At 45.4% G+C, this 27,749-nt stretch overlaps 1 protein-coding gene across 26 annotated transcripts; it reads left to right on the forward strand.

Annotated features, from left to right (window-relative positions):
• The first annotated feature begins 338 nt into the window (after window positions 1-338).
• LOC139391689 (chromodomain-helicase-DNA-binding protein 4-like) lies at window positions 339-27,749 on the forward strand. 26 transcript variants are annotated; one of them, XM_071139136.1, is made up of 42 exons: window positions 339-515; window positions 991-1,140; window positions 3,472-3,578; window positions 3,862-4,116; window positions 4,653-4,771; window positions 4,926-5,310; window positions 5,951-6,098; window positions 8,253-8,422; window positions 8,744-8,974; window positions 10,379-10,582; window positions 10,852-11,060; window positions 11,386-11,517; window positions 11,630-11,729; window positions 11,956-12,147; window positions 12,677-12,877; window positions 13,014-13,151; window positions 13,448-13,569; window positions 13,737-13,910; window positions 14,153-14,294; window positions 14,475-14,606; window positions 14,851-14,968; window positions 16,444-16,568; window positions 16,840-16,932; window positions 17,153-17,306; window positions 17,418-17,441; window positions 18,675-18,850; window positions 21,961-22,150; window positions 23,136-23,225; window positions 23,333-23,424; window positions 23,635-23,768; window positions 23,885-24,029; window positions 24,167-24,335; window positions 24,526-24,585; window positions 24,771-24,874; window positions 25,094-25,325; window positions 25,444-25,509; window positions 25,673-25,828; window positions 25,951-26,059; window positions 26,376-26,508; window positions 26,761-26,956; window positions 27,206-27,375; window positions 27,470-27,749. In XM_071139136.1, the coding sequence occupies exons 2-42, from the start codon at window positions 1,077-1,079 to the stop codon at window positions 27,482-27,484; spliced, it is 5,976 nt and encodes a 1,991-aa protein (XP_070995237.1). In that variant the 5' UTR covers window positions 339-515; window positions 991-1,076; the 3' UTR covers window positions 27,485-27,749. The 26 variants fall into 26 exon arrangements, with proteins under 26 accessions (XP_070995237.1, XP_070995241.1, XP_070995233.1 ...); XM_071139140.1 differs by having other exon boundaries at window positions 24,774-24,874; XM_071139132.1 differs by having other exon boundaries at window positions 23,136-23,224; window positions 23,323-23,424.

Here is a 27,749-nt window from a genome sequence, read left to right on the forward strand (position 1 = left end):
CATACATGTAGATTGTGAGACTGAAGTTAAATGCAGTGTGCATGTGGTGCACAGTTGCCATGTGACGTATTTTTTTCATCCCTCTCTTTTTGGAGTTATGCTTATTGTGGGATGTCAGTGACTGTGCTCATTATTATTATGGGATGTTGGGTAGGAGTGTGGGGGGGGTGAGTGTTTCCATAGTAACGTCGGTTGCTAGAGGGGGAATGGAGGAATGGGGAAGAGACTGCATGTGAGGGAGGAGGGGGGTGGATTATTATGGTCTGTACATTGCAAGGTAACTATGCAGAGTGGGGGAGGGGTGAACGTGTGTGGGGTTATTATGGGATGTCTGCCCCCTGATCTCTTTGTGTGTGTGCGTGCGCGGGTGTTTAGTGCGAGAGAGGGAGACGTCGTGTGCAACATAAGAAAAAATACTGCATTTTAATTATTGGAACTAGCTAGTTATTGTAACCAAAAAAGAAAAACATACCGTTTCGTTGTTTCTGGTTTCAAACAGTGGAATCATTCAACTTGTGAGTAACGTTACTGTAGTTTGTTGCATTGTTTCTAAATGTATTTGTGACAGACCTTTTATTATCGAAATTAAACAAATTGAAGTTAGTTATATTTTGGGATGATTAGGTGAATCGTGCTTCTGAACCTAGCCGGTGTGCGCTAACGTTAGCGGGCTAACTAATCAAGTGTGGGACGGAAAACTAGTAGCAAGCTAGCCGCACGATGATGGCATGTCAAATGGCTAGCTAGCTATATGTAGCTAGCGAGACTACGCATAGATTGAAATGCTGATAATCTTGAGTAGCCTAGTGCTGTTTGAAACAATTGTCACCAGAAATTGTATTTTACCTACTGAGGCATTCCATGTATTTACATTGCTCAATAAACGAAACCAGTCAAGAATATTCACTTCTGTTTTCTTTTTGTCTCTTATTTCCACCTCCTTGCCGACCTGTCCTCTTTGACTCCATGCTCGACCTGGACGGACTGAAGACTCGGACAGGACTCGGGAGGCAAAACGGATTTAAAAACTTTTTATTTAGCTAGTTAGCTAACTACATTTAAAGTTAGCTAACAGTATGTCTGGAAGCGAAGAAGATAGGGATGATTTTGGAGCCCCAGAGGATCGGTCTCTAATGCATGGTAGTACCACTTCTACAAATTAACGTTACATATTCATTACAACGAAATTGATTTATCAACGTTTGCTGTACTTTATGTAAATAATACAGGTAAATCGTATAACTAGGCCAAATATACAATTTATGTGTACTGTCAAAACTAACATTTTATGAATAGCTATTGTATCTAACTGGTAACGTTAAGCTAGTTGATGCTGGTTATGGTTAGCATACTTGGCTGGTTATTATGGTTAGCTAACTTGGCTCTAGTTAGCTAGCAGCATTATCACAATTTCTTATGTAGCTGGCCAACTAGTTATGGAAAAGTGTTTTAGCCAATTAAAGTAAGTTTCTGAAACTATGGACATCAGTCTAAGCTAAATGTTAGCTGGTTAACTGAGTGACTGGCGGGTTAACTAACTAACTAGTTGGCCAGAAGCTAGCCTGGCAAGCTATCTGGCCGAAGCTAACTTAGCCTAGCTTGCGTGTGCTAACAATGTTAACGTTTAGTTTCAGTTGTTGGATTGCTTGCCTTTTTAAATTTTATTTAGCAAAACGGCCATACCTAGGCAACTGGCACAACTTAAACTTTGAGCTACTAAAATCATGCCGACCCACCGGCATATTCTTGCGGCCTAGCAAATATTACCGGTATTTTTACGTGCGGATGACAAGATGGAGCCAGCCAGTTAGCTTGAAAGATGGCAGATGACGACGGTGGTTTTCCCCTCCTCTATCGAGTGGTTGGTAGCGCCGCTTTGCGTGGTAGAAATAAATGCTGTCTATACAGTTCTGGAAAATGTTAACGGAATTTGACATATAGCTAGCTAACTATCGTACAATAGTTGGGGAAGTACAATAAAACTTTGTTTACACAACAACAACGGATTCGGATATGAAGGCAATGCATATTCCTTTAGAATCTTTGAGGGTGGAAGTTAAGGCGATGGAATTTTCTGATTTTAAACACAACATGCGTCTCCAGGCCACCTTTTTAGATAGTAGCTAACTAATATAATTATTAAACCACTCGCATTCATTTACAGAAATAATCACATTCAAATGCATGGATGATTTATTTTGGTAAATTATTTTAGCATAGCTAGTGCTTTTTATTTTCTTTGCTTTCAAACCTCTCACATGTGGAAATCATTGACCATAACCCCACTCAAATAAAAAATAATTACTTGGAAGAGGCATCTTTTCTTATTTGTTTGTGGGAAATCACATTATGGATTTGGGCTAACTGGAATTGAACTTAATCAAGATAATAATGACATGGCATATAATTGGTCATCCAGTCCCCCTCATTTTGACCTACAGACAGTTTATCACATGTCAGACCGTTGCCACTTTGTCTTGATTTCAATGCCAACGGCCATTTGCTTAAATGTACCCTGAGTAATTACATAATAGGCTTTGAACTCCATTCCATATGACTTTGCAGCTACCAGGATTGCAAGGACCTAGGATATTGAATTGACAAGGGGGGTAGGTAGTAGTACAGTTATGGGGGGGTAGATAGTAGTTGCAGCCTATTTGAAATCTAGCCAGCCAAGTGACATGGTGGCGGTTCCATGGCGGCTCGGGCTCTGTTCTCCGAAACCATAATAGTACATTTTGTTCAATGGTATAATATCAGTCAGATAACATGACCTTTATGAATTATGAAGCATTTGTGTGTTTTTTTTATGACATAAAAGCCGATGACGTATCTCATAGAACAAAACATATAAGATCTCCTAAGCCCGTGTTTAACACAGACCTTGTTTTTGGTGTTTATCCAAAAACCCTTCAAAAACATCATTCATTCCCCCACAGGCTTTGTCCGACGAACCATGGCGAAGTTGGTGCCTACAAAAAGACACCATTGTGATTTCTCTCTCTTGCATTAGGGAAAGGGGGATACCTACTCAGTTGTGCAACTGAAATGTGTCTTCCACATTTAACCCAACTCCTCTGAATCAGAGGTGCAGAGGACTGCCTTAATCGACATCCATGTCTTCAGCCCCCAGGGAACAGTGGGTTAACTGTATCTCTCAGGGGCAGAATGACAGATTTTTACCCTGTAAGCTCGGGGATTCGATCCAGCAACCTTTCGGTTACTGGCCCAACGCTCCTACTTGCCGCCCCCATTAATGCACATGTTTATTGGTTAATTTGCAGTTATGTTTTCACTTTGCAAAGATGCAATCCAAAAGAAACTGCTCTTTCGTCATTTGAGTTTTAGGCAGTAGAATGGGAAGAAAAAAATCACTGTTTTTGTCTTTGAATTTGAGAGAAAAGAAACAGACATGCACACGTCTATACCCAGGGTCACGTGGTTAAGCTGTGTCTCTGACCTCCATTGCAGATGAGGAAGAGATGTCAGAGAATGAGGCCCCGAAGGTGAAGAAAAAGAAGAAGGCCAAAAAGAGCCGGGAGAACAAAAGCAGCAAGAGGCGAACCTCTCGCAGAGAGGTAGGCTACTGTGACATGACCATGTCTCTGTCATATTTGTACGTTGTTAGGATGCACCATGTCTTGTTTGTTGTTGGTCAATTGGACCAAAATTTCAAACATTAACTTATAGACCAAGAAGGCAGGTAAAATACTATACTGTATATTTTTACATCCTTTCCAGAGGAATTGTTCAGGGACCCCCATTGTCTCCGATCAGATAGTGCAGCGTTAGTCTTTCAGTGGAGGGACACGCCACCTGTCAGAAGACAGCTTACTCCTAACCCCCCTGTGTCCCCTCCAGGATGTGCCAATGAGCTCCCCCGAGCCCATGGAGACCCCCGAGGTAGACCGAGACGAAGAGCGAGCGATTCCCCACTCGGACAGCGAGGGCAGCGACTACAACCCGGGGAAAAAGAAGAAGAAAAACAGGGGGGGCACTTCCAAGGAGAAGAAGAGGAGCAGCACCAGCGCTGACAGAAACGGCGGAGGAAAGGACAAGAGGAAGGACCCTGAACCTGAGGAAGAGGAGGATGAGGACGATGATGACGATAGCTCGGTAAAATTTAGTTTGAGGATGGAGAGCGTTTGAGGGGGTACGGTATTAAAGTTAACCAAACAATATTTCATGGTGTTAATTTAATTGTAATTATGCAACTTAAACCCATTAATAGCTCCATAGAAAGGGATTGAATAAGCTACCTGTAGCTCTAGCTGTATATAAGAGTTGACAATACTTCTATGTTGAGAGTAGACTACCATTAGGCTGCCTGGTAGAGGTAATTGCACTTATATAATGACATACTATCACTGTGGCAGCATATTGATCCTTTGTCAAGACAAACACTTTGCACATGGTATAACTGTATGCGGCATCAAATAACCGTTAGTCGCCAATGCTGGCAGGAAAGTGCTTTGTCCAAAGCGGTGTGAGAGTAAACTTGTATATTTTATTATACCTAGTAGCTATTGAAAACAATGGCACCACTCAAAGGGCAATAAATATTCCCACCACAGTAGTCCAGTCAGTAATGGAAAAGACTGGAAAATAACCACTTTTACGCAAACGTTCATACTGATTTTTTTCCCATCTAGGAGCCTAAGACATCGTCCCAGCTCCTGGATGACTGGGGAATGGAGGACATTGACCACGTCTTCAGCGAAGAGGACTACCGCTCCCTCACCAACTACAAGGCCTTCAGCCAATATGTCCGGTAACAAGATTGTCCTTATCAACGCTTTTGGCTTGAATAGTATATTAAGCTTTCTCTTTCTTACCCCCTTTAAACTTTTTGCTCACTCAAATATTTCTCCTTTCTTCCCCTGATCTTGTCTTTTTTTGTCCTCATTACTCACCATCCTCCCCAGACCCCTCATTGCGGCCAAGAACCCCAAGATCGCAGTGTCCAAGATGATGATGGTACTGGGCGCCAAGTGGCGTGAGTTCAGCACCAACAACCCCCTGAGAGGCTCCGCCGCGGCCAACGCCGCCCTGGCTGCCGCCAACGTGTCTGCTGCCGTGGACAGCATGGTGGCGGAGGTCGCACCCCCTCCCGCCCCGGTCGCCGAGCCTCAGCTACCGCCCGCCCCGCCTCTGAAAAAGGCCAAGACCAAAGAGGGCAAAGGTCCAAATGCTCGTAAGAAGTCCAAGCCAACCCCTAAGCCCGTAGAGAAGAAGAAGGTGGCTACAAAGAAGGTGGCCCCGCTCAAGATCAAGCTAGGAGGCTTCAACAGCAAGAGGAAACGCTCCTCAGTAAGTGCTTTCACTTTCTTTTTTTCCTCCTTCTCCTTTCTCAATCTCTCTCTACATGTCCCCCATTTGCAACCATTTCTTCCTCATTCTCTCTCCTTGGACCTGCTTAGTAGTGATGGAGGGGGAAGAATCGGAAGCTAAGTTCATTATTTTTGACGATGTATCGTTTTGACAATATCGCAATATTATTTTTGTGCTCGTTGGCTTTACCTGCACCAAAACGGCAGTATTTTTCCTTCATAGCTTTTTCTCTGTCTTCTCTTTAAATAGAGAGACAATTTTTCAGTACTTTTATGTCCACGACTGACCATAACTTATCTTTGCATGGCTCTCTTGTCCCTCTGCAGCAGACAATATGCAGCAATATGTTTGGAACATCGAATCACAATAAAATCACAGTATCGAGCCTCAATACATAGAATCGTGATAATCACAATACTTCGGTGCCAAAATGATCTGTATCGTGATAATATTGTATTGTGAGGTCCCTGGCAATTCCCAGCATTACTGTTTCGTCACCTCTTTCTCGCTCATTTTGAGTTATCTTAGGTTGGCATAGGGGCCTTCAACCTAGAGAATAATTTCTCCTGACAAAGATGTTTCTAACCCTTCTCTCTCACTCCCTCTGTGTTCCTATTAGAGTGAGGAAGATGAGCCCGACGTGGAGAGTGACTTTGACGACGCCAGCATGAACAGCGTGTCCGTGTCGGATGGCTCCAACAGCCGCAGCAGCCGCTCCAAGAAGCCCAAGAGCAAGCCCAAGAAGAAGAAGGGTCAGTACTCTGCAGGTGTGTGTGTCTCTCTTCCATGGCTGTGATACAGTATGTCTCAAGCCCGATTAAAAAAAAAAGTGGCGTCGAGTTTCTAGACTCCATAGCTGTAGTTTGTGCATGTCCAGTTGGCCATGACTCAGTCAGTACCGCTCAGTCTTACTGAGTCACTAGAAGATTGTTTTCAGGAGGGCAGTATCCAGCATCATCTTCCTTTAAATAGTTTGACACCCGCTGACACATTCAGTAGACAAGCTCTTCCATAAGAGCATTGATACACATCGGCTATGAGATTGAGATGCTTCCTAATTTCAATTGCGTATGAAGTACTCTCCAACTACACAGTAAAAGGGAGAGACAAAAAAATATGCGCAATTCCATAATGTTTAATTCTACAGCGCTTAATAAAATTATTAGTTTTTGTCATACATTCTGATTCAAATATGCGTTCCTGCTGTACATTCCTTACAATATGTAACAGCTAAAGCGTTAGTGTTCCTGGTATTTCTGTAAGGGTGATCGTCAAACAACAACAAATGTTGAAGAGGTTCCTATTTTGGGATGTAAAAATAGCTTCTCTATCAAATTTTGTGCACAAATTTGTTTACAGCCCTGTTAGTGAGCATTTCTCCTTTACCAAGACAATCCATTCACCTGACAGGTGTAGCATATCAAGAAACTGATTAAACAGCGTAATCATTATTAAATTACAATTAAAGGCCACTCTAAAATGTGCAGTTTTGTCACACAACACAATGCCACAATTGACATGTTGACTACAGGAATGTTCATCAGAGCTGTTGCCAGATAAAAAAAATATATATATATTTTTTTTAACCCTTTTTTCTCCCCAATTTCGTGGTTGAAAGTCATGCGTCCTCCGATACACAACCCAACCAGCCGCACTGCTTCTTAACACAGCGCGCCTCCAACCCGGAAGACAGCCGCACCAATGTGTCGGAGGATACACCGTGCACCTGGCAACCTTGGTTAGCGCGCACTGCGCCCGGCCCGCCACAGGAGTCGCTGGTGCGAGATGAGACAAGGACATCCCTACCGGACGACGCTAGGCCAATTGTGCGTCGCCCCATGGACCTCCCGGTCGCGGCCGGTTACGAAAGAGCCTGGGCGCGAACCCAGGGACTCTGATGGCACAGCTGGCGCTGCATTACAGCGCCCTTAACCACTGCGCCACCCGGGAGGCCCTTGTTGCCAGAGAATTTAATGTTCATTTCTCTACCGTAAGCCGCCTCCAACGTCATTTTAGAGAATTTGGCAGTACATTCAACCGGCCTCACAACCGCAGAGCATGTGTAACCATGTCAGCCCAGAACCTCCACAAACAGTCTCAGGGAAGCTCGTCTGCGTGCTCGTTGTATTCACCAGTGTATTGACCTGACTGCAGTTTGGCGTAGTAACCAACTTCAGTGGGTAAATGCTCGCCTTTGATGGCTGCTGGCACGCTGGAGAAGTATGCTCATCACGGCTGAATCCTGGTTTCAACTGTACCAGGCAGATGGTATACAGAGTGTATGGCGTTGTGTGGGCGAGCGGGTTGCTGATGTCAACTTTGTGAACAGGGAACCCCACCGGCACCATAGGGTAATGGTATGGGCAGGCATAAGCTACGGAATGCACAGAGCTACTGTGACGATCCTTAGGCCCATTGTTGTATGATAATGCACGTTCCCATGTCGCAAGGAACAGTACACAATTACAGGAAGCTGAAAATGTCCCAATTCTTTCATGGCCTGCATACTCAGACATATGTCCCATTGAACATGTTTGGGATGTTCTGGATTTACGTGTACGACAGCGTGTTCCAGTTCCCGCCAATAACCAGCAACTTCGCACAGCCATTGACGAGTGGGATAGCATTGCACAGGCCACAGTCAACAGCCTGATCAACTCTATGAGAATGAGATGTCGCACTGCATGAGGCAAATGGTGGTTACACCAGATACTAACTGGTTGTCTGTGACCAACAGATGCATATCTGTATTCCCAGTCATGTGAATTCCATAGATTAGGGCCTAATGAATGTATTTCAATTGACTGATTTCCTTATATGAACTGTAAGTCAGTAAAATCTTTGACGGTGTTGCATTTTCATATTTTTGTTTAGTTTGAATTGCTCTCACGCACTTTTCTCCTCTTATTCCCTCTCTCCAGTCGAGGAGGATGGTGACGGCTATGAGACGGACCACCAGGACTACTGTGAGGTGTGCCAGCAGGGAGGGGAGATCATTCTGTGCGACACCTGTCCCAGGGCCTACCACATGGTGTGCCTGGACCCCGACATGGAGAACGCCCCAGAGGGCACCTGGAGCTGCCCACACTGTGTGAGTGACACCTTCCTAAGCTCTGTGGAGTAAGTGACCAGGGAAAGTGGTACTGGTTAGTCAACGAGAATGTCTGGCCAATTGGAGTGCTGAAAAAAATCGGAGGAAATTGCAGAGGGTAGCGATGAACTATTCGTATTGACCAGCATTGGTCAATGATCATAAACTACTAGCTAGTAGTACTATGGTATATGCTGGTAGTATTTGAACTCAAATTTCTCCAGTGAATAATTGTCTTTGCTCCCCTACCATTCAACCAGTTAACCTTTTCCCTTTTCACTACTACCATTCACGTGAACCCCTTTCCTCCCCCATCCACAGGAGAAGGAGGGCAAGCAGTGGGAGGCGCGGGAGGATGGCTCAGAAGAAGAAGAGGAGGAGGTGGAGCCCGAGCCGGAGGAGGACGACCACCACATGGAGTTCTGCAGGGTGTGTAAGGACGGTGGCGAGCTGCTCTGCTGCGACTCCTGTCCCTCCTCCTACCACATCCACTGTCTCAATCCGCCCCTGCCTGAGATCCCCAACGGAGAGTGGATCTGCCCCCGCTGCACTGTGAGTGAACCAATAGGGTGGGACCCAGAGGGTGATTGACATGGGGCACAGACAGTTAGAGGGTGAAGTGAATTTGTGACCCACCGTCTCTTTTCAGTCTTGTGTACCAGAATTCGAAATGGAGTACAGACACCGAGCTTCAAAATGGCATTTTATGCACTGTAGTTAGAGGAAACCATTTACAGTATTAAATTGCCTATTGTTGTATAATAAAAAATTATTTAAAAAGGGTATCTTTAAGGTAACCTTTCACATTGAACAGCTACAGTGCTGTTCTTTGTCTACACCCATGTAGCATCGTTCACACCCTCTAAAGCCTCAGATCGACCTATCCATCTCTTGACAAATTCACATTGGAACACGCGAATGTGGCCATGTGCTAAAGCAGTGACTTAGTGCTACTTTAACTTCAAGTGGTAAAGGTAGTAGCCTACAATTTAGGTAACACATAAGGCTTAGGTGAAAACTATCTAGACCTAGGCCTATATCATCAGATCCTTTGAGTAACTTTGGTTCAGGTAATGTTATGATGTGAACAAAGGAATCTAGCCTGAGAGCATATTTCTGTCCTGCCTTTTGGAACAGGATATGTAATGTCCATGGCCTTTTCATTGCAAAAGTCCTGATGTTCTCAAAAATATGTTTGTGTCCAGTCTGAGGGATGCTTTCACATTTCTTGGAGGAAGGGCGTCAACATTGCACACAGCAACTTTTTGATACAGTTGAGACAGTAACGCATGTAGCTAGCTATATTTTGGCATTTTAACTGTAGACTCTTAACTGGTGTATGGAGAATGATTCACGGCAGACTGAATCACAGAATACAGAGCTGTGAATACCAGCAGCTCTATTCAGGACAAGACTGGTATTAAAAGTTGCAGCTACACTTTGCATGTAGTCAATGAGTAAATCCAATGGCTATTTCAAATATCCACGGTAGCAGAGAGCAGGATGATTTTTTTTTCTCGTGAATGTCCCAGCCCCTTGTTATATCATAGGCAAAATTCTGCATTTTTTTTGTTGTCTAAACAGCTTTGATTTCATATATTATTTATTTTTACAGATTACCTACTGGATTGTTATTAAGGCACATGAAAGTGCACATGTTCAAGAAGGCATTTCTGCAGAAGATATATGCATTTTGATGAAAATGTTGTTGTTTTTTACATTCAAATGCCACTCCTGTGAAGTGCGACATACATTTGACTTCCCAAATTGAAACCTAGCCCCTACGGTCTTAGATAGTGAATGGGAAAACAAAATGACTAAATGGTTGAATGCCATGTAACAATACCTATCTGTAGGCAAGGAGTTTTCACCGTGTCATTATGATCTGTTGGTCATGAAAAGTGAATGTTTTAAATTCTTTTGACCTATTCATTGGATTTCCCCTCTTCTCCTCAGTGTCCACCAATGAAAGGCAAGGTGCAGAAGATTCTGACGTGGCGCTGGGGCGACCCCCCTCCACCCACGACCATCCCCCGCCCCCCAGACCTCCCGGCTGACCAGCCCGACCCCGCCCCTCTGGCCGGGCGCCCCGAGAGGGAGTTTTTCGCCAAGTGGAGCAACATGTCCTACTGGCACTGCTCCTGGGTGTCTGAGCTGCAGGTATGTACGCACATACACACGGACATGAAAAAATACTTTCGCTACGCTGCTACTTTACAGGCAATCGTGCTCATACACAGCTACCCTCAGTTGGCTTGTTGCACATCTTCTTTTTCGTTTCTCAGTCGCACACTGAAACCAAAGCGTTCAAACAAAGACACTCTTCTTTCTCGCTCAAATTGGTTAGAGAAGAGCTTTAATGTCACAACCACGTTTGGGAACACACACACACACTTCTCCCTTTCACCCACTCTTTCCCATCTCCCCAGTTGGAGCTGCACTGTCAGGTGATGTTCAGGAACTACCAGAGGAAGAACGACATGGACGAGCCTCCTTCAATCGACTTTGGCGAGGGCGATGAGGAAAAGAGCACAAAGAGGAAGGCCAAGGACCCGCTCTACGCCAAGATGGAGGAGAAGTACTACCGCTTCGGCATCAAGATTGCTTGGATGATGATTCACCGCATCCTTAACCACAGGTCAGACCAGACTCAGACTGGCTCCTAAATGTGATTGAAATGTGTTTTAGTCTCATTGAGAGTTAACATTTCCAAAATAGCAGCAGATTTTTAGTTGCAAGGCCAGGCCGATATAGTCGTGCACTTTGTAAATACTGTCTAGTCGGGAGTTTCCCTTCAATGGACACATAATTACCTCTGCATGTGTTTGTCAGGTGAAAGGTTTCTCCTCACGGTGCAAATCTGACATTGGTCAAAGCGATAATTTAAACCAATCCGTTGCGAATACCCACCAGATGTCATTTTCAATGTTGCTAACCAAGTTTTGCCTGTTTGTGCGCTGCAGTCAGGACAAGAAGAACAACATCCACTACCTCATCAAGTGGAAAGACCTCCCCTACGACCAGGCCACCTGGGAGGCCGAGGACATGGACATCCCCGAGTTCGACATCTTCAGACAGCAGTACTGGAACCACAGGTCACTAATGCATTATTGTACACCTCTATATTGCGTAGATGAACTGGAGGAATTTCTACTGTCACCCTTTGTCTGTTTCCGAGGCTAACAATATTCTCTCTGTTTGTTTCAGGGAGCTAATGATGGGCGATGAGGGTAAACCAGGGAAGAAGATGAAGGTGAAAGGCAAGACGAAACGGTTGGACCGGCCTCCTGAGAACCCTGTCGTTGACGTAAGTGGAGTTGTAACTGTTATTGGAGTCTTATGTCTTTTTAACATTTTTTTATGAGAGATGGTTTCTCTTGATTTAAAAGATATTCCTGATCATAAATTGTTTCAGTATATTACTGTTTAAATGTGCCGATCACATAAATCCTGTATGGTGCCTTATTTACTGTATAGTGTGTCTTGGCTTCAACAGTAATTCACTTCTCAATCCCCCCCCCCCCCCTCTTCAGCCCACCATCAAGTTTGAGCGGCAGCCTGATTACCTAGACAGTACGGGGGGCAACTTGCACCCCTACCAGCTGGAGGGTCTCAACTGGCTGCGTTTCTCCTGGGCACAGGGCACAGACACTATCCTGGCTGACGAGATGGGTCTAGGCAAGACTGTGCAGACTGCCGTGTTCCTCTACTCACTCTACAAAGAGGTGTGGGGTGAATGTGCATGTATTAGAGATAATAACTTTCAGTTTGAATTTTCAAATGTTAACTATAGCTTCTAACCTTTTTATTTATTAATTAATGTCATTGTTTAAAAAAAAAAAATCAAGGCCAAAATGCGAAGTGGTAGCCATTAGTTAAAGAGAAACTGATTAGAAATGCCAACTTTGGCATATAGACCAATACCAGCCCAGCCATTTTGTATAAATCAGGTGAAATCTGACGACATTAAGCTTGAGCTTTGTGTCAACCCTCTTGGGGGGTGATCACTTGGAGACTACTGCCACCTATTGGTCGGAGTGTATAATGCAACCCCTTTGACAACACCATGTATTTACATTAGAATTATAGATGCATGAATGTTACATGAAAAATGATATTGCTTTATTAAATTAGCTGTGGATCAGTTGGTGAAGCATGGCATTTTCAACACCAAGGGTAGTGGGTTAGATTCCTGCTGGGGCCACACATTAAAAATATAATTTGTATGGGACTTTTTTTCTTTCCCCCTCACAGGGTCACTCCAAGGGCCCGTTCCTGGTGAGCGCCCCCCTATCCACCATCATTAACTGGGAGCGAGAGTTTGAGATGTGGGCCCCAGACATGTACGTGGTGACCTATGTAGGAGACAAGGACAGCAGAGCCGTCATTAGAGAGAATGAGTTCTCCTTCGAGAACAACGCCATCCGCGGAGGCAAGAGAGCTTCTAAGATGAAGGTGAGAATGATAACTGATCAAATGTACTTGTTGAAGTAAGGAAGTACTTGCTTTGTCAATCTGTCACGATAAGCTCACTCCTCCAATGATATGCTGGTGTGTGTCATGTTTTTTAACCATCCCCGTGGCCTTGTAGAAAGACTCATCGGTGAAGTTCCATGTGCTGCTGACGTCGTATGAGTTGATCACCATCGACATGGCCATCCTAGGTTCCATAGATTGGGCCTGTCTGGTGGTCGATGAGGCCCACAGGCTCAAAAACAACCAGTCCAAGGTGAGAGATTAGAGTTGACGACTCCTATAACATGTCTATGGTGAGGGTTTAAAGTGCTTGTGCTAGGGAGGTAGTTTACCTGTTATGTGCAACATATTCCCTTATTCAAGAAAAATATCAATTTGGAAGTATAAGGGTATTGAGGCATCCCAAATAACATTTATCGTAATTTGGATATCCTGATTTTGTATTAAGTACAATGAAACTCCACCTAAACAGGTATCGCTGATGGTACCATTGAGAAATTCATGTGTGCCTTTTTTTTGTTTAGTAACAGTTCTCTCTCTCCCGTCCAGTTCTTTAGGGTGCTGAACAACTATCCTCTCCAGCACAAGCTGCTACTGACCGGTACACCTCTACAGAACAACCTGGAAGAGTTGTTCCACCTCCTCAACTTCCTCACGCCAGAGAGATTCAGGTGTGTGTACACATTCTGACCACCCTCCAAACATTACTCCCCATACTTTCCCACTCAATCCCAACGACCACTTCACGTCACCTGTATCACACCCCGCACATCTTAGATCAGCGATTTATAGAGTTAAACCTTTACTTACTTCCCTGCATCTTCCTCTCTCTGTGTAGTAACCTGGAGGGCTTCCTGGAAGAGTTTGCTGACATCGCCAAAGAGGACCAGATCAAGAAGCTGCACGACATGCTGGGACCCCACATGCTCAGGAGGCTGAAGGCGGACGTCTTCAAACACATGCCCTCCAAGACGGAGCTCATCGTCAGGGTGGAGCTCAGCCCCATGCAGAAGTGAGTGAACGTGGGAAAGGAGGGATAGGATGTAGTGAAGAGGGTAAATTGAATAGTGGTAACCCACATTTATTGGCTAAAAGGTGATATGATCAAATATATAGTTAGAATGATTAGTTATCTTCCCAAGACTACTTAATTAAACACGATCTTCCCTCGGGATACTCAACTCATGAGAACTTTACAATATAATTGGACTGGGGAAGTGGTATTAAGTGTTTCTTATTGTCTCATCTTTTTAGGAAGTACTACAAATTCATCCTCACCCGTAACTTTGAGGCCCTGAACACACGAAGTGGTGGAAACCAAGTATCCCTTCTCAATGTGGTGATGGACCTCAAGAAGTGCTGCAATCACCCCTACCTCTTCCCTGTGGCAGCCATGGTACGACCCACATACCAATGTTGTTGACTGAGAATGGACCATGCTATTGTGATGGATAAGTGTGTGTGGGGGGGGGGTTGTATTTGCAGTTTTAGGAATAATATGCATTATAACTTAAGTATTTTGCTGTGAAGCTCTATATAACTGAGGCTCTGACTCTTGATTGGTTCCCCCAAACAGGAAGCCCCAAAGATGCCCAATGGGATGTACGACGGCAGCGCCCTCACTAAGTCTGCCGGGAAACTGACTCTATTGCAGAAGATGATGAGGAAGCTGAAAGACGGAGGGCACAGAGTACTCATCTTCTCTCAAGTTAGTTACCCAACTCTCACATTTTAAATACTTTATTTGAATCCACAAATCGCATTACATCTTGAAGGATTCAACCATTTCAAAGATCTTGGAGACAGACACTTAAAGATACAAAAAGCACACAGACATACACACATGGACACTGCTTACCCTTGTAGATTATTTTATAGATTGACGTTTATTTTGCCTCTTGTGCATCAACTTAATTTGTTTATTCACCGCTCATTCACTCCCTCTGTATTAGATGACCAAGATGCTTGACCTGCTTGAGGACTTCCTGGAGAACGAGGGCTACAAGTACGAGCGTATCGACGGCAGCATCACCGGGGGCATGAGACAGGAGGCCATCGACAGATTCAACGGTGAGGCTCACCCCACAGACTTCCTCATTCACACTCGACTATATCACTGTGTATACTGCAGTTTCAGAGTGAATATTATATAGTTGAGTCTTTAGGAGTATATATCCTATCGTTGTTTGATATTGAAAGTGGTTGATATAGATAATAGCTGATGTAAAAAAGCAGGGTTTTTTTCTGGATCAAAAGGGAGCTTAGGTGGGGGTCGGTGCAGCTGAATTTGTTCCGGTCTCTGGGCAAGAAACAACCCCGTCTTGGTGGTGCAGATACATTTTTGTTGTTGTTTCCATTACTGCAATTCTACATGTTTCTCCATGAAGCTGACATACTGACTCATCTCTAGCCACTTTAATAATGAAAATAATTATGTAATAAATGTATCACTAGCAACTTTAAACAATGCCACTTTATATAATGTTTGCATACCCTACATTACTCATCTCATATGTATATACTGTACTCTATACCATCTACTGCATCTTGCTTATGCCGTTCGCCCATCGCTCATTCATATATATTTTTATGTACATATTCTTAATCATTCCTTTACACTTGTGTGTGTATAAGGTGGTAGTTGTGAAATTGTTAGGTTGGATTACTTGTTAGATATTACTGCATGGTCGGAATTAGAAGCACAATAATTTCGCTACACTCGCATTAACATCTGCTAACCATGTGTATGTGACAAATAAAACATTTATTAGATTTTTTTTGTTGTTGCAGTTTTAAAGCAAATTTCCTGCAATTCTATGCATCCTGAATTCATTGGGCCTATTGCAACCATGGACGGCCACTAGATTATCGCCATGGCCCGACGAACAGTTCTTGTGCTGATGTTGCTTCCAGAGGCAGTTTGGAACTCGGTAGTGAGTGTTGCAACCTAGAACAGACGACTTTTACGTGCTTTTGTTCTGTGAGCTTGTGTGGGCTACCATTTCACGGCTGAGCCGTTGTTGCTCCTAGACGTTTCCACTTCACAGTAACACAGGCCTGTGCAACTCCAGTCCCCGGGAGCCTGATTGGTGTCACACTTTTCCCGCATCCCTTGCAAACACACCTGATTTTAAACTAATAACATTTTAACTGAAGATCAAGATTAGTTAGTCGGGTGTGTTAGCTGGGGCAAACGTGCGACACCAATCAGGCCCCCGAGGACTGGAGTTGCCCAGGCCTGTGAATAAAAGCACTTACAGTTGACAGGGGCAGTTCTAGCAGGGCAGAGATTTGACGAACTGACTTGTTGGAAAGGTGACATCCTATGACGGTGCCACGTTGAAAGTCACTGAGCTCTTCAGCAAGGACCATTCTACCGCAAATGTTTGTCTGTGGAGATTGCATGGCGGTGTGCTCGTTTTTGTACACCTGTCAGCAAATAGCCGAATTCCCTAATTTGAAAGGGTGTCCACATACTTTTGTATCCATGTTTGTGTATATGTTTAGTGATTTGGTCTGAGTGGTTGATCTGTTTTGTTCCTTAGCCCCGGGAGCGGTCCAGTTTGCCTTCCTGCTGTCGACGAGAGCTGGAGGTCTGGGTATCAACCTGGCCACCGCCGACACCGTCATCATCTACGACTCCGACTGGAACCCCCACAACGACATCCAGGTATCACACACACACAGGCCAATTCAAGTCCTATGGACTTAGAGAATTTGATTTGTTTAAGCAATATGGTGAAACTTCCACCTAGCCGATCAGGGCAAGTGGAGCTATTACATATTGCTTACGCCTATCCAATCAGATCTCCACACATGTTTAGCGGTCGATTTGGGATTGGGCCATTTACCATTTCCTTGTCCTCCTCCATATCAACTTTATTAAGGTGGTTGCAAGGATGAAAGGTTCATACAGTTTCTCTGTCTCTTCCTCATCTCAGGCGTTCAGCAGAGCTCACCGTATCGGACAGAACAAGAAGGTGATGATCTACCGCTTCGTCACGAAGGCCTCTGTGGAGGAGAGGATCACTCAGGTAAACAGGCTGTCCCCTCTCCCGCAACATCACAATGACCTATTCACAACGTAACACAACATCTGTATCATAGAAATGATACTTTCTTGATGGATCCAATGAGTGTTGTGTGTGTGAAACAGAGCCTTGTCTGTCAGCTCTACTCATTTAATTTCTATGGCCTAAATGGGCTGAAAGAAAGTGCAGGCATTGAAACGTCCCATGTTCCCTCCCTCACCAGGTTGCCAAGAAGAAGATGATGTTGACCCACCTGGTGGTGCGTCCTGGTCTGGGCTCCAAGACGGGCTCCATGTCCAAACAGGAGCTGGACGACATCCTCAAGTTCGGCACGGAGGAGCTGTTCAAGGACGAGCTTGGGAAGGGGGACAAAGAAGGTAAACATGGAGGGATGATGGATGGAGTGGATAGTTGTTCATCTGTCAAATCACCAGTCAGTTGGCTTGCAAGTGAGCAAACAAAATGTTGTTTTTTTTACCTGCCCACAGCAGGTTACTGGAAGCGTGTTGCAGGTGAACAGAAAACGAGCAAAGGCCAGCAGATACGAACAGTCAAATAAGCTGATAGTTTGTTGTTTATTACTTATTAGTGCTTATTAGTTTAAATGTTCAACATTACTATCATGCCCCCCCCCCTAGAAATGGATGGAGCATCTAACCAAATTACACATGGTTTTAGTTCTGGGTAAACTGAGATGAAAAACATCATAATGATGTATATAACAGATTTGGTTCAAGATTAAGGTTATGACAATGTTTATAACGCGTTCAGTGTAACGTTTTATTAACTGGGTGGTTTGAACCCTGAATGCTGATTGGCTGACAGCCGTGGTATATCAGACCGCGTACCACGGTTATGACAAAACATTTATTTTTACTGCTCTAATTATGTTGGTAACCAGTTTATAATAGCAATAAGGCACCTTGGGGGTTTGTGATATATGGCCAATATACCACGGCTAAGGACTGTGTCCAGGCACTGCGTTGCGTCGTGCATAAGAACAGCCCTTAGCCGTGGTATATTGGCCATATATCACACCTCCTCAGGCTTTTGCTTAATTATACCATGGCATTGTTAAATACTTGTTTCTGATTGGCTTGAAGGGCATTCTTGAGCATGCATATTTTCCCAATAACGCACGGTAGAATTCAATCGCTATAGTTAATTCTGACATGTTTTGAGCTGCTTTTGAAAGTAAAAGTTGAATTGAAAACACTGGCATTGTTGAATTGGATTTTCATAATGTCAAGCTAGGACTGATGGTTTGGTTAGCTAAACTAGCAAGTCTGTTTGGTAACCATGGCAACTACAGTAGCTATCTAGTAAACTTGCTAGCTACGTTAGTGGATGTTGAACACATTTCTACCTGCAAATGTGTTCAATTATAGCCATGGTATAAAAGGGATCTTCAACCCGGGGCTCTATGCGTCATTCATTATTTTCCCTAGAACGCATAGCCCCTCGTTGATTATCCCTCACATCGGGGTTTTCCCAAACTCTGTCCTGGGGCCCCCCACTGGGGGCACGTTTTTGTGCTATTACTCCACAGCTGCTTCAAATGATCAAAGCTTAATGAGTTGTTTATTTGAATCAGCTGTGTATTTGCTAGGGCTAAAACCAAAACGTGCACGAGGAGGGGGGCAGGACCGAGTTTGGGGAAACCCTGCCTTCCATGATAATGTTTAGAACGTGTGCTGATGTTTTTAGATGGAGCTTGTCCATAATGTAATTGTGATGTCCCCCAGGTGAGAACAAGGAGGAGGACAGCCAGGTGATCCACTACGATGACATGGCGGTGGACAGACTGCTGGACAGGAACCAGGAGTCCGAAACCCCGGAGGAAACGGAGATCGGGAGCATGAATGAGTACCTCGGCTCCTTCAAGGTGGCCCAGTACGTGGTCAAGGACGAGGAGGAGGCGGTAAGCGTGTTTGTTGGACATATATGCCACTTAGCAGGCTATTTAGGTCCAATTTTAGAAGGTTGACGCCTATGTGGCTTTGTTGTATCGTGTGTGTGTGTGTGTGTGTGTGTGTGTGTGATTTGACACAGTCACCCAAGTCATAGACTGATCTCTGCTACCGCGCGGCAAGCCGGTACCGGAACACCAAGTCAACGTTTAAAAATATATAAATAAAACAAATATTTAAAAAGGGCTCCTGAACAGCTTCTACCCCCAAGCCATAAGACTGCTGAACAATTCATCAAATGGCTCCTGAACAGCTTCTACCCCCAAGCCATAAGACTGCTGAACAATTCATCAAATGGCTCCTGAACAGCTTCTACCTCCAAGCCATAAGACTGCTGAACAATTCATCAAATGGCTCCTTAACAGCTTCTACCTCCAAGCCATAAGACTGCTGAACAATTCATCAAATGGCTCCTGAACAGCTTCTACCTCCAAGCCATAAGACTGCTGAACAATTCATCAAATGGCTCCTGAACAGCTTCTACCTCCAAGCCATAAGACTGCTGAACAATTCATCAAATGGCTCCTTAACAGCTTCTACCCCCAAGCCATAAGACTGCTGAACAATTCATCAAATGGCTCCTGAACAGCTTCTACCTCCAAGCCATAAGACTGCTGAACAATTCATCAAATGGCTCCTGAACAGCTTCTACCTCCAAGCCATAAGACTGCTGAACAATTCATCAAATGGCTCCTTAACAGCTTCTACCCCCAAGCCATAAGACTGCTGAACAATTCATCAAATGGCTCCTGAACAGCTTCTACCTCCAAGCCATAAGACTGCTGAACAATTCATCAACGGGCTCCTTAACAGCTTCTACCTCCAAGCCATAAGACTGCTGAACAATTCATCAAATGGCTCCTGAACAGCTTCTACCCCCAAGCCATAAGACTGCTGAACAATTCATCAACGGGCTCCTTAACAGCTTCTACCTCCAAGCCATAAGACTGCTGAACAATTCATCAACGGGCTCCTTAACAGCTTCTACCTCCAAGCCATAAGACTGCTGAACAATTCATCAAATGGCTCCTTAACAGCTTCTACCCCCAAGCCATAAGACTGCTGAACAATTCATCAAATGGCTCCTGAACAGCTTCTACCTCCAAGCCATAAGACTGCTGAACAATTCATCAAATGGCTCCTGAACAGCTTCTACCTCCAAGCCATAAGACTGCTGAACAATTCATCAAATGGCTCCTGAACAGCTTCTACCTCCAAGCCATAAGACTGCTGAACAATTCATCAAATGGCTCCTGAACAGCTTCTACCTCCAAGCCATAAGACTGCTGAACAATTCATCAAATGGCTCCTGAACAGCTTCTACCTCCAAGCCATAAGACTGCTGAACAATTCATCAACGGGCTCCTTAACAGCTTCTACCTCCAAGCCATAAGACTGCTGAACAATTCATCAAATGGCTCCTTAACAGCTTCTACCTCCAAGCCATAAGACTGCTGAACAATTCATCAAATGGCTCCTTAACAGCTTCTACCTCCAAGCCATAAGACTGCTGAACAATTCATCAAATGGCTCCTGAACAGCTTCTACCTCCAAGCCATAAGACTGCTGAACAATTCATCAAATGGCTCCTGAACAGCTTCTACCCCCAAGCCATAAGACTGCTGAACAATTCATCAAATGGCTCCTGAACAGCTTCTACCTCCAAGCCATAAGACTGCTGAACAATTCATCAAATGGCTCCTGAACAGCTTCTACCTCCAAGCCATAAGACTGCTGAACAATTCATCAAATGGCTCCTGAACAGCTTCTACCTCCAAGCCATAAGACTGCTGAACAATTCATCAAATGGCTCCTGAACAGCTTCTACCTCCAAGCCATAAGACTGCTGAACAATTCATCAAATGGCTCCTGAACAGCTTCTACCTCCAAGCCATAAGACTGCTGAACAATTCATCAACGGGCTCCTTAACAGCTTCTACCTCCAAGCCATAAGACTGCTGAACAATTCATCAACGGGCTCCTTAACAGCTTCTACCTCCAAGCCATAAGACTGCTGAACAATTCATCAAATGGCTCCTTAACAGCTTCTACCTCCAAGCCATAAGACTGCTGAACAATTCATCAAATGGCTCCTTAACAGCTTCTACCTCCAAGCCATAAGACTGCTGAACAATTCATCAAATGGCTCCTGAACAGCTTCTACCTCCAAGCCATAAGACTGCTGAACAATTCATCAAATGGCTCCTGAACAGCTTCTACCCCCAAGCCATAAGACTGCTGAACAATTCATCAAATGGCTCCTGAACAGCTTCTACCTCCAAGCCATAAGACTGCTGAACAATTCATCAAATGGCTCCTGAACAGCTTCTACCCCCAAGCCATAAGACTGCTGAACAATTCATCAAATGGCTCCTGAACAGCTTCTACCCCCAAGCCATAAGACTGCTGAACAATTCATCAAATGGCTCCTGAACAGCTTCTACCTCTAAGCCATAAGACTGCTGAACAATTCATCAAATGGCTCCTGAACAGCTTCTACCTCCAAGCCATAAGACTGCTGAACAATTCATCAAATGGCTCCTGAACAGCTTCTACCTCCAAGCCATAAGACTGCTGAACAATTCATCAAATGGCTCCTGAACAGCTTCTACCCCCAAGCCATAAGACTGCTGAACAATTCATCAAATGGCTCCTGAACAGCTTCTACCCCCAAGCCATAAGACTGCTGAACAATTCATCAAATGGCTCCTGAACAGCTTCTACCCCCAAGCCATAAGACTGCTGAACAATTCATCAAATGGCTCCTGAACAGCTTCTACCCCCAAGCCATAAGACTGCTGAACAATTCATCAAATGGCTCCTGAACAGCTTCTACCCCCAAGCCATAAGACTGCTGAACAATTCATCAAATGGCCAGCCGGACTATTTACATTGACCCCACCCTTTGTTTTACACTGCTGCTACTCTCTGTTTATTATCTATGCATAATAGTATTCTGATTAGTCAGTCCTGATTGAAATGTATACATAATTAGTCATCATTGATAAAAATTCCCTTAACACTCACTCACTCCTATTCCTTCGCTATTGGCCCCCCTCAGGAGGAGGAAGTACAGAGGGAGATCATCAAGCAGGAGGAGAGTGTCGACCCAGACTACTGGGAGAAGCTGCTCAGGCACCACTATGAGCAGCAGCAGGAGGACCTGGCCCGCAACCTGGGCAAGGGCAAGCGCATCCGCAAGCAGGTCAACTACAACGACGGCTCCCAGGAGGACCGAGGTAGTAGACGGGGTAACAACAACAAGCGCCAACGCCCTTATTTACTTACATGTTTGTGTGTGTCCCTTTGTGGATGTGTGCAAGGGGAGGCATGCAGTGTGTAGGAGCATGGAGGTATGTACCTGTGTGAGCGTCTCTGGTGAAGCCTTAGTAACAGAGTGGTGTCCGGGGCTGGTTTGAACATTCTTTACCTCCTGCATGAGACATGCCTCTCTGTCACAGTCGTGTTGGAAATTTTGAATTTCCATCCAATTTGCATTACCTCACCACTCCAGCCAGGCTCCGTGTCAAACCTCAGAAGGCCAGGTAAATCTTCACATACGTTAGTGATCTTCTATCCCCAACAACAATCCAAACTATTCAGGATTACTTATGATGAGCAGATATGTTCAAGTCCTTTTATGTTGGATTGACCGCCTTCCTTAATTAACTTTTGACACCTGAATACAATGCATTGCAATGGTGTGGACTACTCTACCCACAATGCAATGCAGGGGCACCATGATCTCAGGCTCCTCACCAAGAGGAAGAAAATGCCGGCACCCGCCCCACAAACTGTACTCTTTTATTCTAGTCCCCTAAGAGATAGAAGTTGGCGTGTGTGACTGAATTGGGGTTGTGTGTGTGTTGTGCTTACTTGGTTTGTGTTTATTGTACCCCTTCCCACTTTTGAGTTGGGAACCGGTGCCTTTTTCCTTGCCTGCTAACTATAGACATACTAGCTTAACCAAAGTCCCACATGTGGTTTGTCAGCTACTCCTACTTTGGCACTGCGTGTATTGTGTGTAGGCAAGTTGAGACATCACCCCATATCTGTGACGGTGGTTTCCTGCTAGATCTCTGTACTTGGTCTGTTTGTCAACCTTTCACTCAGTCCATTTCCTTGTAGAATCTACACCCCCCCCCCTCTTTAAATGTTAATATATATTTTAAAGAGGTTCAAAGACGTTTCTGGACTGTGTACTGAAATTGCTCCCTGTGTCTTTCTGTCTCCAAGCAGATTGGCAGGATGACCAATCGGACAACAACTCTGACTACTCTGTGGCCTCCGAGGAGGGTGACGAGGACTTTGATGAGCGGGCAGAAGGTAAGAGGATGGTGTCCCTGTCAGTGGGGTTTACAAGAGCGCTTGTGTGTGGTTTGTGAAGCTTAAGAGAATAATTGTTAATGTTTTCCTTTTTTCTGGCGGTGCAGCCAACTCTCGCAGACCCAACAGGAAAGGCATGCGGGGTGACAGGGACAAGCCACTGCCCCCCTTGCTGGCCAGAGTGGGAGGCAACATTGAGGTCAGCTGTCAATGTCCATCAATCACTGCACTCTGAACCAATGCCCTGCGTGATTCTGAATGTGTTTTCAATTTAGGTTATCTACAGATGGGCCTACCCACCTCGTGCCTCTGACATTCAATTGGCTTGGATAGAAATAGTTAGAGGTTGTGGGTCGATCTGTAAGACTACCTGTTAACTCGACACTAACCCTGCCTCTCTGGTGTTCAGGTGTTGGGCTTCAACGTTCGCCAGAGGAAGGCCTTCCTGAATGCAGTGATGCGTTATGGGATGCCTCCCCAGGATGCATTCACCACCCAGTGGCTGGTCAGAGACCTGCGCGGGAAAGCTGAGAAAGAGTTCAAGTAAGTAACTAACATGTTATAGTGTAAATACAAATGGTAATTCCCTGATATTTGTTGAATTTGTCCTCTTTTTAATTTTTTTCCACTCATCTCTCTTCCTTCTTGGTCTCTCTCAGGGCGTATGTCTCGCTCTTCATGAGGCACCTGTGCGAACCCGGCGCAGACGGAGCCGAGACCTTCGCCGACGGCGTCCCACGCGAAGGGTTGTCGCGGCAACACGTCCTCACCCGCATCGGCGTGATGTCACTGATCCGTAAGAAGGTAAAGCCCAGTTCCTGTTTGGGATAACTGTCATACTTTTTAAGTCAAAGTCTTAATGGTATACTGGTCTCATGATCGTATGCGGCCCTGTGTTTCATTATCTGTCCTGGCTGTGTTCTGACCATGTTTTGGACCAGGTCCAGGAGTTCGAGCACGTCAACGGCCAGTGGTCCATGCCCTGGATGATGGAGCTGGAGGAGAGTAAAAAGGCTGCGGCCGCTGCAGCTGGAGCCCGCCCCGACTCCCCAGGGAAGACCCCCTCCACGGGCACGCCTGCAGACACACAGCCCAACACACCCGCCACAGGTACAGACCGCTACGCCCTCTTCCACAACCCTCTCCCTGATCCCTGCTCTTCCTGCATTCCTTATGGACAATCCGTCTTTCTCTGCTGTGTTGACCTATGGCCTGCAACCCCCCCTCCACTTCTGCAAGTAGACCCTCCTGCGATAATGCTTTTAACCCCTGTTCTCCTCTGTGTGCTCGCCCTCCCCAGCCCCCAAAACTCCCTCCACAGGCACACCCGCAGACACGCAACCCAACACGCCCGCCCCAGGTAAACCAACTGCCCCCACCTCTACACTCACTCACTGTTCCAGGACTCTGACCCATGCGCTGCTGCTATGCTGGTTTTAGTGAAACCACCCTAGAATAAGAGTGCTTGGTGTGTAAAATGTGTAACTGTCAATCAATGCTTAGAGGTGTGGAAGGTGGATTAAAGAGGATGATCTGTTGGTTTAGCAGACGATCCTTCAAGGACTGAGGACGCCGTGAAGGATGGCGAGAAAGAAGAGAAGAAAGACCGTGAGGGGGAGAAGGAGTCCAGAAAGACGGAAGACCCAGAGGTAAAGAATTTGATCTACATTGGTCAATAGACTGGGTGGCTTTGGTTGTTATCCATTGCCCTATTCTAATGTATCATGCTTGTACATGGGGGATTGATACTACAGTATATCATTGTTGTGAAGTCGGAGATGGAACTCCTTTTCCAGAATGGTTGTGGTTATACTTAGTTCTCTGTGCTTCAGGCTCTAATAAATCCAGCTCTTTCCCCTCTCTTTCAGATAATTGCGATCCCTGATGAGGATGAGAAGGCCCCTTCCCCTGAACAGAAAGCAAAGGAGAAAGGGGAAGAGGAGCCCATGGAAACAGACGAGCCTACCAACGGAGAGGCGGAAAAGAAGGATGGAGAGACTGCGGAGAAGAGTGCTGAGGGAGGAGAGGGGACCAAGTCTCCAGCAGCGGAGGAAAAGACGGATGTGTCGGAGGTCAAATCTGAAGATTCTGAGGCCAAAGGTGAACTTTTCTGTCAATGTCATAATATAATATGGCTCAGTACTAGTTTTCCCATAGTACCATTTCTATTACACTTGTTTGCTAATGTCTCCCCCTCTTTCTCTTTGTGGATTTGCAGCAGAAGATAAGAAAGAAGAGAAGACCGAAGAGATGGACACCACTCCTGCCTCGGAGGAAAAAAAAGGTAGCTCGTCCATCTGCTCTTGTTTTGTCCCTTGTCGATCAACGAACTGCAGTAAGAACATCCTGTAGGTTCGGTTCCTTGGTTGATGTTTGTCAGCATTTCTGCTTCACGCCTTTCTCTCTTTGGCCCCATTTTTATTTGTTCTATCTCGTTCTGTCTGCAGAGCAAAAGGAGGAGAAGGATGGAGTGAAGGTAGAGGAGCCGGCCAAGCTGCAGAACGGAGACAGTGTGAAGGAGGGAGCGGCGGCCGGAGTCAGTGAGGAGAAGAAGAAAGCGAAGACGAGATTCATGTTTAACATCGCCGACGGAGGATTCACAGGTAAGAGGACTGGAGAGTGTCGAGGGACTCGCACGCCCAGATCTCAACTGAGATTTGGTTGGTTTCAAACATGGTCTCAATTGTTACACGGAAGCACTAACAATCTCTTCTCTCTCCTACAGAGCTGCACTCCTTGTGGCAGAACGAGGAGAGGGCCGCCACCGTCACCAAGAAGACCAATGAGATCTGGCACCGTCGCCACGACTACTGGCTGCTTGCTGGCATAATACAGTATCCTTTTATACCAGTGTTGACTTACTAGGCTGCTCACTGTGGCTCTTTGCAAACAAACATTAGGACGGCGCATTCCAACAGACAGAACTCAATGATTTGCTGTCAATTCTTTCTCTTAAACATTTGACCGGTACAACCCCGTCATTGGATTATTGCCTCCAGGGTGGACGGCCTGTAGCATGATCTGAACATATCTATGAACTATGACCAGCTTCAAGTATTAGTGAAAGGTCACATACATTAGGCCATTATTGGTCATAACACAAACAGTGGGGCTTGTTTTGTTTTTCCCCTTGACTCTGGCGCCCCCTAGACACGGCTACGCGCGCTGGCAGGACATCCAGAACGATGTGAAGTACGCCATTCTCAATGAGCCCTTCAAGGCTGAGATGAACCGAGGCAACTTCCTGGAGATCAAAAACAAGTTTCTGGCCAGGAGGTTTAAGGTATAAAGTCCTTTATTAGCCATTTATACTTTTATGAGCGTCATTTCTAAGCCAACTCTTCTAGTACAGTTTTGTCAGCAGTTCTCATTTTCACTCTTATAATATACAGGTTTGTTGTGCTCCGTGTACACGATGCACATTTTGTATTCATATATTTTCAACCACCCCTTTCTTTCCCCCTCTCCTCCTTTCCTTCCCCATTTCCTCTCCCCCTTTCCTTCCCCATCTCCTCTCCTCCTTCCCTCCCACTAGCTGCTGGAGCAGGCCTTGGTGATCGAGGAGCAGCTGCGCCGGGCGGCCTACCTCAACATGTCGGAGGACCCTTCCCATCCCTCCATGGCCCTCAACACGCGCTTCAGCGAGGTGGAGTGTCTGGCCGAGTCCCACCAACACCTCAGCAAGGAGTCCATGTCGGGGAACAAGCCCGCCAATGCCGTCCTGCACAAAGGTAGCTAGCCAGCTTGCACTCGCCTAGTACGTCTGGGTCGAGTTCGTTAGGATGGTACCTTCCCATTTTTCATTTTGTTTCCCCCGGCCGTTTTGTGCCTACTGAACGTGACCCTGTGCAAAGGAATGGGAAGGATAGTCTCTCTGCTGACAACAGACCTTAATACGTTATCAACCTAAAGTACCTTGAGGCTTAGTTGAAGATTTAAGTTGGCAAGCACTTCCAGGTTCTCACTCTTTTCCCTCTCAGTGCTAAAACAGCTGGAGGAGCTTCTCAGTGACATGAAGGCAGATGTCACCCGTCTCCCGGCAACCATCGCCCGGATACCCCCCGTCGCAGTGAGACTCCAGATGTCCGAGAGGAACATCCTGAGCCGCCTGGCCAGCAGAGGCCCCGAACCACAACCTCAACAACAGCAGGTAAGCGCTCAGTCCAAAGAGAGGTGTGTGTGTGTGTTCTGTTCACGAGTCTTGTCACGCTTTGTAATGTGGTTGTTCCTTTCTCCTGCTTCAGATGTCGCAGCAGTAGCCTGGCTTAGGCCCCCCCCCCGAACCCCATCACCTCTACATTCCTGATTGGCACAGCAGAAGATGACGCGCCCAAGCTTGAAACCACGGCTCTTTACATATATATACATACATACATACATATATATATATATATATGGACTTGCAGCGTTTCTACAGGCTGACTCCTGGACACTGTGGAAATGATAGCTATTTTATTTTTTTTGTTTTTTGACTTAATATTATTGATATGTTTTTTTTGGGACCTAAATAAAAATGTAATAAAA

Source organism: Oncorhynchus clarkii, chromosome 32 (genome assembly GCF_045791955.1).
Source record: "Oncorhynchus clarkii lewisi isolate Uvic-CL-2024 chromosome 32, UVic_Ocla_1.0, whole genome shotgun sequence".
Classification (NCBI taxonomy): domain Eukaryota; kingdom Metazoa; phylum Chordata; class Actinopteri; order Salmoniformes; family Salmonidae; genus Oncorhynchus; species Oncorhynchus clarkii.

Bases quoted from the DNA above. Each gene is read 5' to 3' on its own strand.
- LOC139391689 (XM_071139132.1), top strand. From the start codon at position 1,077: ATGTCTGGAAGCGAAGAAGATAGGGATGATTTTGGAGCCCCAGAGGAT. The intron at 17,442-18,674 runs GTGAACAGAAAA...GATGTCCCCCAG, and splicing joins TTACTGGAAGCGTGTTGCAG to GTGAGAACAAGGAGGAGGAC. The intron at 24,030-24,166 runs GTAAAGCCCAGT...GTTTTGGACCAG, and splicing joins TGTCACTGATCCGTAAGAAG to GTCCAGGAGTTCGAGCACGT.